A 13637-nucleotide genomic window follows, 5' to 3' on the forward strand; every position below is an offset into this window, starting at 1 on the left:
GGAGGAAGGAAATTCAGCTAACATGTGAGATAATGTAGGGTGGCTATTTCTCGAAAGGTAGTGAATCATAGCTATAACCATAACTGTGGAAAAAAGTCCTGCCTTATCAACCACTCCATTGACTGCTAGTCACCAAAACTACGCTATGAAACAAATTGTGTTGAGTGGCTTTCATTGTAAAAGACTTTGGTGAAGGGAGGGAAAGAAGGGGTTCAGATCAGAAGATCTGGCTTTGCCAGTTTCTGGAGGGTGTCAGAATGGCTTCAATATACCTACGTCCTTGGCCTCAACTGGAGGTTTTGTAGCTGCAAACAAGAAGGATTGCGTAGTTCAGAATAACGACAATGTAAGCTAATTGTGGAACTGGGTTAAAATCAGCATGTAGATCTACTAAGAAACACACTCAGCACTACTGCAGAGAGAAACATCAGAACCATTCTCCACAGGCCCTTCATTTCTGGAAGCCATTTCATTTTTACAATAGATTTATCACACACCATATTGACTTTTTACTGTAAAGAGAAAGTTAATATTCCTCATATTTTGTCTGTTGACAGAGTGAAAATAATTGCATTGGGTTTGGCTAGAATATCCTGTCATTCCAAAAATATCTCAAACTCCACATGGCTAAAACTTAACCCATCAATGCCCCCATCTACATGCTTGCATACATGCATATTACTTCATTTCTCAGTGTTTTTTTCTCTGTGAATGGTATCACCACACACCCAGTTCCCAAATCCAAAACTGCCCTGCGGATTTTCAACAATTACGGTGGAAGAAGCCAGCAGAGGAGACTCAGAGTGCCCAGATAGGAAGGGAGGAGAAAAAAGTTCAATAAAGTGGTGCCCTGAGAGGAGAGTCTTTCAAGAAAGAGAAATACTTCTCCTTGGGCTTATCCTCTATTTATTGTTGCAGGGGCTTCCAAAATTAGGTTTTCTGTGTTCAGTCTTGCGTTCACACTTCTGAAACCCAGAGCTGACCCAGACAAATTCCTCAACTTCCTGTCAGCCCCAACATAGATTTAAAATTCCTAACCTGGCTTACGAGGTTCACCATGTATTCCTGCTTCTCTAAGTCAGGCTCATATCACACCAATCTGTGTGTGGGGTGGCTAAATACACTAGCCAGGGAAGCTCTTTCAGTTCTTCTACCTGGCCCCGCTGGAGCCCTCCTTATTGCTCATTCCGTTCTTAGCCTGATTCAAAATTCCTGGTCCTTCACATCTCTCTTTACGTGTCCTCACCTGGAACTTTCTCTAGTTAGTACAAATTTTCTATCTACCATTGGAGCAAACATTTTTTGAAAGTTTGTATCAGTCCTGCCTTACTCTTGGTGGAATCCTGTGGTCCTAGCCAAGTGCCTGCTCCATTAATGTGCTGAATAAATGAATAAGCATTTTAATTATGTATCTGTCGTTAGTGTCAGATGTGTTATTCCAGCAGGGTTTTAGCACACAGACACACTCTTTGATGCAGACTTTTCCTGTGTTTTCTTTTTACATATAGCAACAATAAAAAAAACTAGACCTTCATCTCCTGAAAATATCAGTCTAATAATCACCTATGACTGTCTCTCTGGTTGCTGAAGGGAAAAAACAAAACAAAACGAAACAAAAACAAACAAACAAAAAATCCAGGGCACACCTGGATTGCATTAGAATGAAACTCACTACCCAGTTCAGGTGTGTTGCGTCATGGGTCTCCGGCACATTTCAGAGGCTCATTAGGACCCTGACCCCACACTGGAGTTTACACCCCTAATAGCAGCTGTGTCCCGTGGCAACTGAGTGGGTGCGTGAAAAGGGGATAATCAAGAACCAGCTGGAGCAATCAGAATCGGTTAAAGTGAATCAAGTCACAGTGCTTCCTTAACCCAACCTCTCTGTTGGGGTCGGCCACAGCCTATAACCGCCTGCCATTCAACCTGAGCGGCTGCTGCTCGCCTGCTCAGGCACACAGCCCGGGGTGCAGAGGAAGTGTGGGGAGGAAGGAAGTGGGCATAGAAGGGTGCCCAGTGTGGGTCTTGAAGAGAATAGCCATAACGTCTCTGTCACCAAAATGTTCCCCAGGAGCCTTCGGCGAGTTTTTTGGGGTTTTGTTTTTAATTTGTGGCTCTTGATAATTTATCTAGTGGTTGCCTACATCTGAAAAACAAGACAGTGCTTGACTCTCAACCAAAGAACTGGACGGCTCCCCGCCGCAGTCCCAGTCCCCGAGTTTGTGGCTGGCATTTGGGCCACGCCGGGCTGCCTGCTAGAGGCTGGGCGGTCACAGCGAGGGGCACGCGGTTTGGGGCCACACAGCTCCGCTTCTAGGCCCCAACTACTGTTAAAAGGGGAAGCCCGTGCTCCATCTAGGTCCGCTCTTACTGAGCCCAGAGCCATCCCGCGCTCTGCGGGCTGGGAGGTCCGGCCGAGACGCGCGTCCTGCGCAGCCGAGGCTCCCCAGCGCCCCCTGCAGCCGCGCGTAAGGGGAGACGGGGCCCGGCCCTGCGCCACCGCACCACGCCCGGGACCCCACCCAGCGGCCCGTACCCGGAGAATCAGCGCGAGAACCCGAAGCTCCCGGCGAGCAGCAGAAACCGGGAGTGGGGCCGGGCGAGTGCGCGGCATCCCAGGCCAGCCGAATCGCTCCGCCCGCGGTGGGCCGACTTCCCCTCCTCTTCCCTCCCTCCTTCCTTTCCTGTAGCCCGCCGGCGCCGGACACGCTGCGCCTCATCTCTTGGGGCGTTCTTCCCCGTTGGCCAACCGTCGCATCCCGTGCAACTTTGGGGTAGTGGCCGTTTAGTGTTGAATGTTCCCCACCGACAGCGCATGGCTTGGGAAGCGAGGCGCGAACCTGGTCCCCGAAGGGCCGCCCTCCGGGAGACGGTGATGTTGTTGCTGTGCCTGGGGGTCCCGACCGGCCGCCCCTACAACGTGGACACTGAGAGCGCGCTGCTTTACCAGGGCCCCCCCAACACGCTGTTCGGCTACTCGGTCGTGCTGCACAGCCACGGGGCGAACCGATGGTGAGTAGAGTTGGACCAATGAGCCCTCAGCAGCTCAGAGCGGCGTGAGAACGGCGCCCAAGGGATTCCCTGCCCGGTTCAAACTTTTCTCCCTCCCAAGGAGGCAGGAGGGAAACGCTGCGAGTGCCAGCTCGCTGGAGATCTGCCAGGGAAACTAACTTATCTTGGGGTGGCAGCACCCCGGGGTGCGTTCTGGCGCAAGACCTTGGAGCTTCGAGTCGGGGGTGGTGGGCGGAAGAGGAGGTGGGAAAGCTGCCCTGCTGCCGACTGCACATCTGTTCCGACAGGGAGCTCAGTGGGCAGCACAGCTCACGTCTGAGCGCACGTGCACGTGTCTCTTTAGGCTCGTGGTGGGTGCGCCCACTGCCAACTGGCTCGCCAACGCTTCAGTGATCAATCCCGGGGCGATTTACAGATGCAGGATCGGGAAGAATCCCGGCCGGACGTGCGAACAGCTCCAGCTGGGTGAGTTGGGTGTGGAAGCAGGAGTTAGTGACCTCCCGACCCCCCATGTGGACCCCACCATAGGGCAAGTCCTGGAAAGATTCAAGTCGCCTGTTACTTCTCGTTTAAAGAGCCTAAAGTTTTCAGTTTCAACTCCGTCTCATCTTCCCTCCTTAATGTAAAAGGGATTCCCTTTCTGTTAATATCGTTCTCCTTTCTCCTTATGGCAATGATTGCAGTACGCTGACCAAAACTATGGTAGAGGGAAATTTCTTATGATACTTTCTTTTCATCTCTCCCCCGTCTCTCCCTGTGTTAAGCACATTTTAGCGTGTCTCAGCATATTAAGGATAGAATCCAGCTAAGCCAAGACTTGAGAATTTTATTTCCATCTTTGTGCTATCAACCTTCTTAAAGAACAGGCTAAAGGGCATATCAGGAATAGCAATTGGAATTGATCCCATATCCCGTCGTTCAACCTAAAGGTCTAAAGAAAAAAAGTGATAGTCTTACTTAGAATATGCAATGTAAAAGAAAAGGAAAGTTGGCATCTTCATTGTTAATGTAGTATAATTTTCCACTCCCAAAACCATCATCCAAAACTCTCATGTTATATGGGTCCATCTTTTTGCAGTCATTTCTCAATGTCTCAGATTTGTGACAAGTTGAAAAATGTGTACTGATAGAGGGGAGAAGTTTCATGTTTCAGACAAGTTTCTTGCACACAGACAAGTGGGGAAAGAGGAACGAATATTAAATAACAAGACTTATCTTATTCCAAAATGTTACAGCTATACATATTGCTTAATTTTTTCCCCTCAAAGCAACCCTGGGTCATGGTTGACATTGTTCCTACTTTATGTATGAGGACTGTGGCTCAGAGTTGCAAATACCTTTTTAAAAGTTATGAGCTAGTGAGTGATAGGTGGGAACTAAAGTCACACTAGGGTCTGAATGGGTCCAAAGTCTAAGCCATTTTCTTCCATGTATGCATCTTCAATGCAAATAAAATTAAGTGAATGGTTTAATATGTTGCCTGCTGAGCTGGTGGGTCATCTGTAAATGGTGAATAAAATTGGTACTTTATATTTCTTTGCTGTAAAGGGACTTTTGGGATTGGTTATTGGATCTTTAACTTCTTTTGCATTTTATAGTAGTCTTTGCTCTTTTTCAAACAGCGAAGCTGGTTCCTTTCTTTCGAATGAATTCAAATAGAGTATAAACATAATGGAATGTTTACTTTTAACTTCGAACACCTATAAAAGTCCACAAGTTGTCTGTAGCATGTAGAATAAGCCCTAGCCTCTTGTTAAGCATCCTCAATACCAGAAATCACAGTAGGAATGTATAAAACATTCACAGACCCATACATTTGGAATGATTTTGCAAAGCATAATTTTCATTGCATGAGAGAGTTGTGGGTGAAGAATTAGGGAGTGGAGCTGACAACTTTAATCTGCCAGAGGATCTTGGCAAGGTCTCAGGAGGGAGCAATTTTATTTCTGTTGTCCTGTCATAGTTTCCTGATCCATGACATTATAACTACTGGTATTTAGTGTCTACTTCCTGTCTGGATGGACACGGAATCTATTTCTGGATGTCTGTGTTTAATTGGATACATCATGACATAATATATTAAATTTAAGATGATGCCTGTCCATGGAAGGGAAAAATTGGGCATGTGTAGCATGGGGGTTGACTGTTCTCAGAGAAATGTAAACATGATCGATATGTAATAGGAATTAAATGAAGATTTTTTTTTGGATGGATGAATGAATAAAAGTAGAGGGAAAGTTTATTAACCAGATTTATGAGTAAGATAATTGATTAGAAATGTGCCAAACTGATATTTTTAACTTTCAAAATTTTGACCAATTTACAGGGTACTTACTGAGATGAAAGGAAAAAAGACAAGATTACTGGTCAATCAATGAGTTAAAACATTAACAGCGATAGTAATGCCTTGAGTATTTGCTGAAGAGTTTACTGAAGTTATTTCTCATGTGACATTCTAAAGAATACAGATATCTTTTATTCTTCATGTAAAGAAACTGCCTCTTTCTATTCAGAATAAATTCAGTGGTAGCTTAAAGGTATAAAATAGGGATTGAGGCTACAGTCTAGAAATAAAACACTGAAAACATTACGTTGGTAATAAACATATTTTAGGGTTATTAGGTTTGTGGGCTGTGCACTATTTTGTATGAAGAAGTTTCAAGAGTATGTGTAAATATAGATAAGCCATCTTCTGTAGAAGTGTGTGTGCATGCGTGTGTGTGTGTGTGAATCTTCTGTATAAAATAGCTTCAGTTGTCCTGTTTCAAATGTGGGTGACTCTAATGTTGCGAAAATGCTTAGCTCGGTACTGACACATAATAGACATTCAAAAAATAGCGGTTCTTCTTTATTGTTTACTTAAATCTATTATCTGTATGTTATCTGTAATAAGCAGGTTGAGGTTAATAGGGACAATTAATAAACTGAACCAAAAGTTTAAAAATTAAAAGGTAATACATTAAAAGGTAGAAGTTGAGGCCGGGCGCGGTGGCTCAAGCCTGTAATCCCAGCACTTTGGGAGGCCCAGACGGGTGGATCACAAGGTCAGGAGATCGAAACCATTCTGGCTGGCACGGTGAAACCCTGTCTCTACTAAAAATAACAAAAAATTAGCTGGGTGTGGTGGCAGACGCCTGTAGTCCCAGCTACTCGGGAGGCTGAGGCAGGAGAATGGCGTGAATCCGGGAGGCGGAGCTTGCAGTGAGCCAAGATCGTGCCACTGCCCTCCAGCCTGGGCGACAGAGAGAGACTCCGTCTCAAAAAAAAAAAAAAAAAAAAAAAAAAAAAGGTAGAAGTTGAAATGACACACAATGAGAAATATTTTGTTGGCTGAAGGAAAAAATGTTATAATGACTAAAGATTGATCTATGATTGCCATGTCAGTAAGGTATCTTCTTTCCTTTGGAATAGCTTTACTTGCTATCAAGAATCTGAAGGTGTAGGGTCTTCAAATGGCGCCCATCTCCCATGCAATTAAAAATATCCACATGTACTCGTCTTTGAGTCTCTGTAGAATTTCAGATCAATGGTTAATTCAGATAGACCCCACCCCTCAAAAGAGGAGGTCCATATCTCCCCCACCCTACCCTCTGTGGACAAGTTGTCCCATACCATGGTATATTTGTGCCGCAAGCAGAAATGAGCCTGCTCATTTATCTAGAATGCCCAGGGTGAGAGACGTTAGGCGAGTACAAGGTGCTTTTCTTCCTGTATATATATTGTTGGCCGCCTCCTACCTCCCTGACTCCCCGAGACATCTCTTCTCTCACTTCTTTTGTACCAGAGGAAAGTCGTGTCTCTGTCAGGAGGGTCTGGGCCCAGACTTGCTCATGAAGACTATGTCTGAGGAGACCCAGGTGATTTCCACAGGTCCACCTTCCACCCGGGTACTCTGCATCATCAGGCTTGTTTAAAGGAAACTTTAATCATAGCTGGTTCTTAAATTAAGGTGTCACAAATAATGACTCAATTAATATAGTTAAGCATAGTCCATCTGTGGACTACCAATATTTAAATAATTAGAACATAATAAAACATAGAAATGATTATCAAATTACACTAAAAAGATGGTCTTTATTTGGTTATTCGAAAAACACTCCAGATCTTTCATTACTTTGGAGTTACCACTGAAAGCATACACACACTGACTCTCATTTGGGTAATAGTCTAAAGTTATACAATTACGCTATCCAGTATAGTATCCACTAACCATAAGTGGCTTTGAACACACAAAATGTGGCTAGTCAGCAGTGAGAGAGCTGTAATGTAAATTACATACTGGCTTTTGAATACTTAGTAGAAGACAACTCATTAATTTTCATGATATTAATTATATATTGAAACAAACATTTTAAAATTATTGATTACATAATATTTTGGATTTATTAGGCTAAATAAAATATCAGGTTAAATAAAATTTTATTTTTTTTAATGTGGCTACTATAAAATTTAAAATTTCCAATGGACTTGTATTTCTATTGGACGGCACTGCTGTAGAGAAACATTAAGTTCCCTCTGTAAAATAACACTAACTTTTTAGGAGATACTTTCCTGGTATTTATGCATAAATGAGTAGAACTTTCACTTTCTTTTCCAGACTAAGTGTTCTATAGTTACTGGGCCTTCAAGCTGCCTGCCTGTGCCTCTTTCTTACAGAAGAGACCCATCTCAAGTTAGTCACCATTACCCATATTTAGATTTCTTTCTGGAAATTTTATTACCTTAGCCAGCCTCCTGGTTCATATTATATAACCTATTTGAAAGAATTTAATTAGCATTGCATTATTAAACTAATGATTACCTAATCCTCACTTCTACTTGATTCATAGGAGTTATTAGCTTAACATTAAATAGCAAATATCTCACTGTTGAAACTTCAAATATGTTTTTTCTTGATAACTTTTAATTTTTTCATTTGCAATGTGCTTTAAATTGTATCTTATGAAGCTGAGATTGCAGATTGGTCATTTTGAAAAATCATCCTGAATGAAGGCTGTTATACAATTATGTAGAAAAGACGGAGAGCTTCATTAATAAACTATCAGGTTACTGGAAAGAAGTTTCCTTATTTCCAGCAGTTTCCCAAACTTTATCTCCAAAAGGATGAGGTTTCCACCTAATTTGAGAGATGAGACTTTCTAAATGCATGTTAGTTTTTGCCCTAAGTTTACTTGGTCACCGAGTGATATACCCAATGACTTGAAAATAGATGTCCTTGGCCACGGTTGTAGGGCCAGATGTGGAAATCCATTGCACACATGGGTGATTTATCCATTCCGTTGTTCATTGAGGAATGCCTAAGGGCCAGAACCTGGGCCTGCAAAAGAAACATACTCCTTGTCGCAAGGGCTTTAAAGTTTATAAGATAGGTTATTTATAGGAAAGTATGGTGAGATTTAATCTAGGTAAGACAATAAAGGGATGCATTCCTGAGGAATTGGTGTTCAAGTAGGGGAACTGAAAAATAACCAGAAGTTAGGCAGAAGAAGAGGCTATGGAAAAGTTTGCCAGAAAGAGCAAACTGTGTGTATAAAGACCCTGAAGTCTTTGAGAGCACGATGCTTTTGAAGAACTAAAAAATGTGTACAGTTGCACTATGGAGTGTGAACTAAACTGTAGGTTAGAAAGGCAGGCAGGGATTACTTCTGATACAACTCTAAGTGTGAATTTACCCTAGGATATTTAAAACTGGGGCGTGACATGATCAGATTTGTGTGTTTGACATATTCTCTGGTTGCAGGTTGGTGAACGCTTTGGAGTAACTGGGTCAAGACTGAAGGCAGTGAGACAGGTGTAGGAAGACTTTGTTATAATTTAGACTACAGATAACAAGTGTCTGTACAAGGACACTGGCAGTAACAATGGAGAGGAACATGGAGATTCTGAGGATATTTAGAAGATAGCACTTGGTAATTACTGAATGCAAGAGTTGAGTGAGAAGGTTCCAAAGATGTTACTGAAGTTTCTAACTTGGGCTGTGACATGGTTGATGGTGCAATGTACTGAAAAAGGGAAGACCAGCAAGTTTTCTCGCAAAATGATGAGTTTCATTGGCTTGAGATTCCTGTGAGATATAGAAGTAAATATCTAGTGATCAGTTCCATGTATGGGTGTGGTAGACAGTAGAGAGGTCTGTACTAGCAAACCAGAGGTAAGAGTAATTGACATAACCCCATTCACCTCCAAGGCTTTGATTATCGTCTCTCTGGGGTAAGTAGATCAAATGGCCAATGACAAATTTCTAAGGATTCCTACAGTTTGAGAAGTGGCTAGAATAGTGCTGCTCAAGTCTGGCTGCAACTTAAATTCTCATACAGCGCTTTAACAGTTCTGGTGGCCCACCTCAAACTAATAAAATCTCTGAGGTAAGTCTATAGGGCACCACTAGTTTCCAGAGGTCCCCAGATGATTCCAGTATTCATCCATGCTTGAGAACCGCTGGAAAAGAAAAGAAACTGGGAAAAACAAAACAAAACAAAAACCAAGAGGGTGAAGCCAAGGAGGTAGCAAGAAAAATCAGGTCAATGTGACATTAATCTGATTAAAGGAAGAGACTGTTTTGAGAAGAGGTGAGTGGTTGGCAGTAGTAAAAGTTGCCAAGACATCAACCGGGGTGAGAAACTATGAGGTCTCATTAGATATAGAGAGAATTAGTTCCTTAGTAACCTTGGTAAGACAAGCTTTAATGGTGAATCCCCTGCAGAGGGTTGAGAAGTGAGATGATAGCAAGCATCAATAACTTTTAACTGGGTTCTTCCTTCATTAATACATTTTATTACTTATGTATTGGATATACACAGTTGAATAAGACATGGTTGAAGCCCTTGAATAACTCAGTTGAGATAAAGGGAGAGACAGGTAAATGGATAATTATGAGATAATGTAATAAGCATGACAATAGACAGGCACACAGTGATGAGAAGAAATGAATGGGAGAAGGCGTCCTGGAGGAGTGAAATCTGAGTAGTGGACGCAGTTCTGACTGTGTCTGAAGAGCACATGTAAGGACTCAATAAACATGAAATAATTTTCATGTTTTTTATAGTTGGGCAAAATCCCCTGGGATTTGCTGCACATTTCAGCCTTACTCCAAAGTATCTAAGTCCGCTTTGGGTTCCAAAGGCTCATATCAGGTAGTTCAAACAGTAACACCTACTCCTGAAATAGGAGCTTGAAAATGACTGTCTTTAGAAGCAGGGATTTTTAATTTTAAGATTAGCTGGAAACATCAAATTAGAATATGGAAGTGGACATACAGGTGACAGGTCTGGGCTCAGTAATGCAGTGTGCTTGTTCTCAGTTTACCTCTGAGAATTTTAAAAAATCATAGAAAATCTTTTTTATATAAACTACATAAAATACTATAATTCACAAAAATGTTCAGAAAATAGTAAGATTGTAGACTTAGTTTTAAAAACCCCTTTTATGGGACTTCTTGTGTACAGTGGATTAGACATGTTCTTTTGACATTATGCCCTGTATAGAAAATGCTGGTCAATGTGTACCATCTGTTTATGAATCCCTTTGAAGTCTACCTCACCACAATACTAGTCTGTTTTCTTGTGAAAGTTTTCTAGAAGTCAATAGACTATTATCGTTTTGTCTGCCAGTCATTGTCAATATAACCTCTTATTTTATCCTTTAAACTCTGCCCAGAGAAACGTCCTTTGGTATCTGTAACTCTTCATCTCATTCTGATCCTCCATTGGTCGGGATAATATGATACATTCCTCACTGTTTTTTTCTCTACCATATTTTTAAGCCTTCCTATCTTCCTGACCTCCTTTAATTCTTTCGTTGCTGTCTTTTTTTTTTTTTCTTTTCAGCCATCCTACCCTGTGAATTCCAAAAGCAAGCATAGAACTTTAATACTGACCACCAAGCAGATTTCCCTGGAGTATTTTCTGTTTACATTTTTGTATTTTCTTGTTTCAAAGATATACAAAGTGGCATCCACACATTAGTGTGATGTTTTTTCAAATGAATTTTTAAATCCAAGAGATCAATTGAAAACCATGGAGGTTCAGAATTTTCTTTCCTTGTTTTCTAATGTTAGAGGTTGAAATATGCTCTTTTAATAGGCTGTTTCAGAATAGTATAGGATTATTCAAAATGTCCATATTTGAAAATAATGGAAAAGTGCTAACAACTAATTGTCTGGCAGCATCGGATGGTGGTTGATAGTATGAGTTTTAATCCTTTCCCTTCCCCACTTACAAGTGGCGTGACCTTGGGCAAGTGCTTAGTCATCCCTTATTTTGGCTTCCTCATCCACAAAATTGGGATGATAATCTACTTCATAGGGATGTTATGAAAAGTGAGTTAATACCTGTCTTTGCATGTATTAAAACTGTGGTATGTAGTAAGCATGCAATAAGTATTAGTAATTAGAGAGTAACCTTCCCTGTTTAAATTATGTTTACAAAATATATCAGCTGGGGCACATTTTTGACTTTAGTTATTAAAAAGACTTGTGTACATTTTCTGTGGGATTTTGAAGAAGTTTGAGAACAAGGTCCCTGGCAGAGACCCCAAACCTAAAATCAAACCCACAGGTGACCTAGTTGTATAGAGTTCTGAGGCCTCATCATGACTCAGGATCAGCCCAGATTTATAAAATTACAACCATAAAGCTTGGCACTACTCTCTGGGGACATTTACCTCTTGAACTCTTTCTAAATAGAATAAGATAAAGAGAGAGAGAGAGCTGAAATAACTGGCTTTTTCAGGCCTACAATTATATAAACTGTTTCTCACATAAATTGAGCATGATTATTGGCTATTGTCAGGTTTTGTTTAGACAATATGAAAATATGACATTTAAACACATTAAAAAAAATAAAAAACCTAACTTTGGTTTCTAACTTTGATGTTTTGCTCTTTTGACTCTTACTTGCCACTAGGCTAGCTGGAAGAAAAGAGTTCTAGAAGTTTAATACTTTTATGTCCTTTATCACCTCTAAAACTTGGATATTTTACTTTTCATTACCCAAAATTATTTTTATTATGGTAGAATTCATGAACATCATTATCTTTTAGAAACATTGCCACCAGGTGTAACTAGATGTGTGAAAAGAGTACATAGTTTAATATAGTCAAATACTATATGGATTAGTATTAATGGATTTAGTAAGTATCAGGACTTAAAAGGAAAAACTAAGGAGGCATTTGAATTAAAAAGCTGAAGACCGCTGATCAATTCTTGCAGCACTGTGAGCGCCCTCTGCTGGCTCAGTTTAAAGCACCATAATGTACGTACCCTGAGGAGCAGAGGCATTGATCATTTATTTATTGACCACCTACTAGGTGCCAGGCATTCTTGCATACACAAGCATAAATTTTCTGTCATCCTCATAGCCCTGCAATGGTAAATTTTGTCATGTTGTCATGTTTGAATTGATTTTCTCACTTGTAATCCCATATTTTTCCTAATCTGAATTTATGTGAGTGAAGGGATTATATACTTTACTGCTTTTATAGAAAATATCTTGAATGAATGACTCTTTATAAAACATGGAATTGGAACAAGGGTCATTCATGTTTCAGGATTATTTTGTTTAGGAAAAACTTTAGAGTGGAACAGTTTGAAATGTATAGGATTTGTCTTACAATGGAATAGAGCTTCAGCTTAAAAAAAAAAAGGCAGTTGGTGGAAGGTAAGGGCTTTTACTGCTTTTCTGAAACATCACATCACATCATGAGTTTTGAAAGATCAGGTAAGGATGTATGCTGTCTTAGTAGCCAGAAAGCCAGACTGAGAGCCCCAGTCAAATGTCTGAATTGGTGGGGAAATCACAGTACAATGACACAGGTAGATAAAGCAGACATTTACTTGCATTTGAAAGTTCCAGGCTTTCCCAGCCACAAAGTATTTCACTTCCATTGTCAAAAGTTGTATAGAAAGAAGACCTTAGAGTCTGACCTTTTCCCTGGTTCTTCTTTCTTTAGTGGAAATGCCAAAATACTGAGAACCATTCTAAAGGGAGGAAAAAAAGCAGGGCAAGATAGGGAACAAGTAAGTGACCTTTTTCTTGAACAAGTGAAAGCTGATTGTACAGTCTGTAGGCAGATTTGCTATATTTTATATATTTTCAGCTAAAAGCTTCAGAAAGTGGACTAGATTTCAGTTAATTCATATGTCTGAAATATTTCTAGAGTTTTATTGTTCTATGCTATAGGGTGAAATAACTTAGAGATCAAAGATATTTTTTATTCTAATTTTTCCACTTATGGATTTGGGCAAGTTATTTGATTCCTTTAAGACTCAATTTTCTCTTCTGTAGAATAGAATTAATAATACAGTCATCCTTTGCTACTACTGTGGGTGTAAAATGAGTTAATGTGTATGATTCCAGTTCCCCAATAATGATATGCCACATATATTTTACGAGCCAGGTTGTATGCTGCAATGCATGTGCAGCTTAATATGCTGACATTAATCTTTAATATAATGATGTCAATAGCAACTAACATTTGCATGTTTTCTCTGCCAGGCTGTCATCCAAGCACGTCACACATATCTCATTTACTCCACAGTCTTTGCAGAAACCCTCTGAGATAGGCATCTTCTGTGGACCCCAGCTGATTCTGTCTTAAGTCATCCCACTCACAAATTATCCTTTGTA

General features: G+C 40.7%; 1 protein-coding gene across 3 annotated transcripts in view; it reads left to right on the forward strand.

Annotated features, from left to right (window-relative positions):
- The first annotated feature begins 543 nt into the window (after positions 1-543).
- ITGA4 (integrin subunit alpha 4) overlaps positions 544-13637 on the forward strand; it is an 83071-nt gene continuing 69977 nt past the window's right edge. For all 3 annotated transcript variants that reach the window (XR_013401888.1, XR_013401889.1, XM_001100929.5), the window contains exons 1-2: positions 544-3012; positions 3356-3477. Coding sequence is in view for 1 of the 3 variants with exons in the window: in XM_001100929.5 (XP_001100929.2) it covers positions 2816-3012; positions 3356-3477 (319 nt within the window). In the remaining 2 variants the exon portion in view is untranslated. The remainder of the gene's footprint in view (positions 3013-3355; positions 3478-13637) is intronic.

Source organism: Macaca mulatta, chromosome 12, assembly GCF_049350105.2.
Source record: "Macaca mulatta isolate MMU2019108-1 chromosome 12, T2T-MMU8v2.0, whole genome shotgun sequence".
NCBI lineage: Eukaryota > Metazoa > Chordata > Mammalia > Primates > Cercopithecidae > Macaca > Macaca mulatta.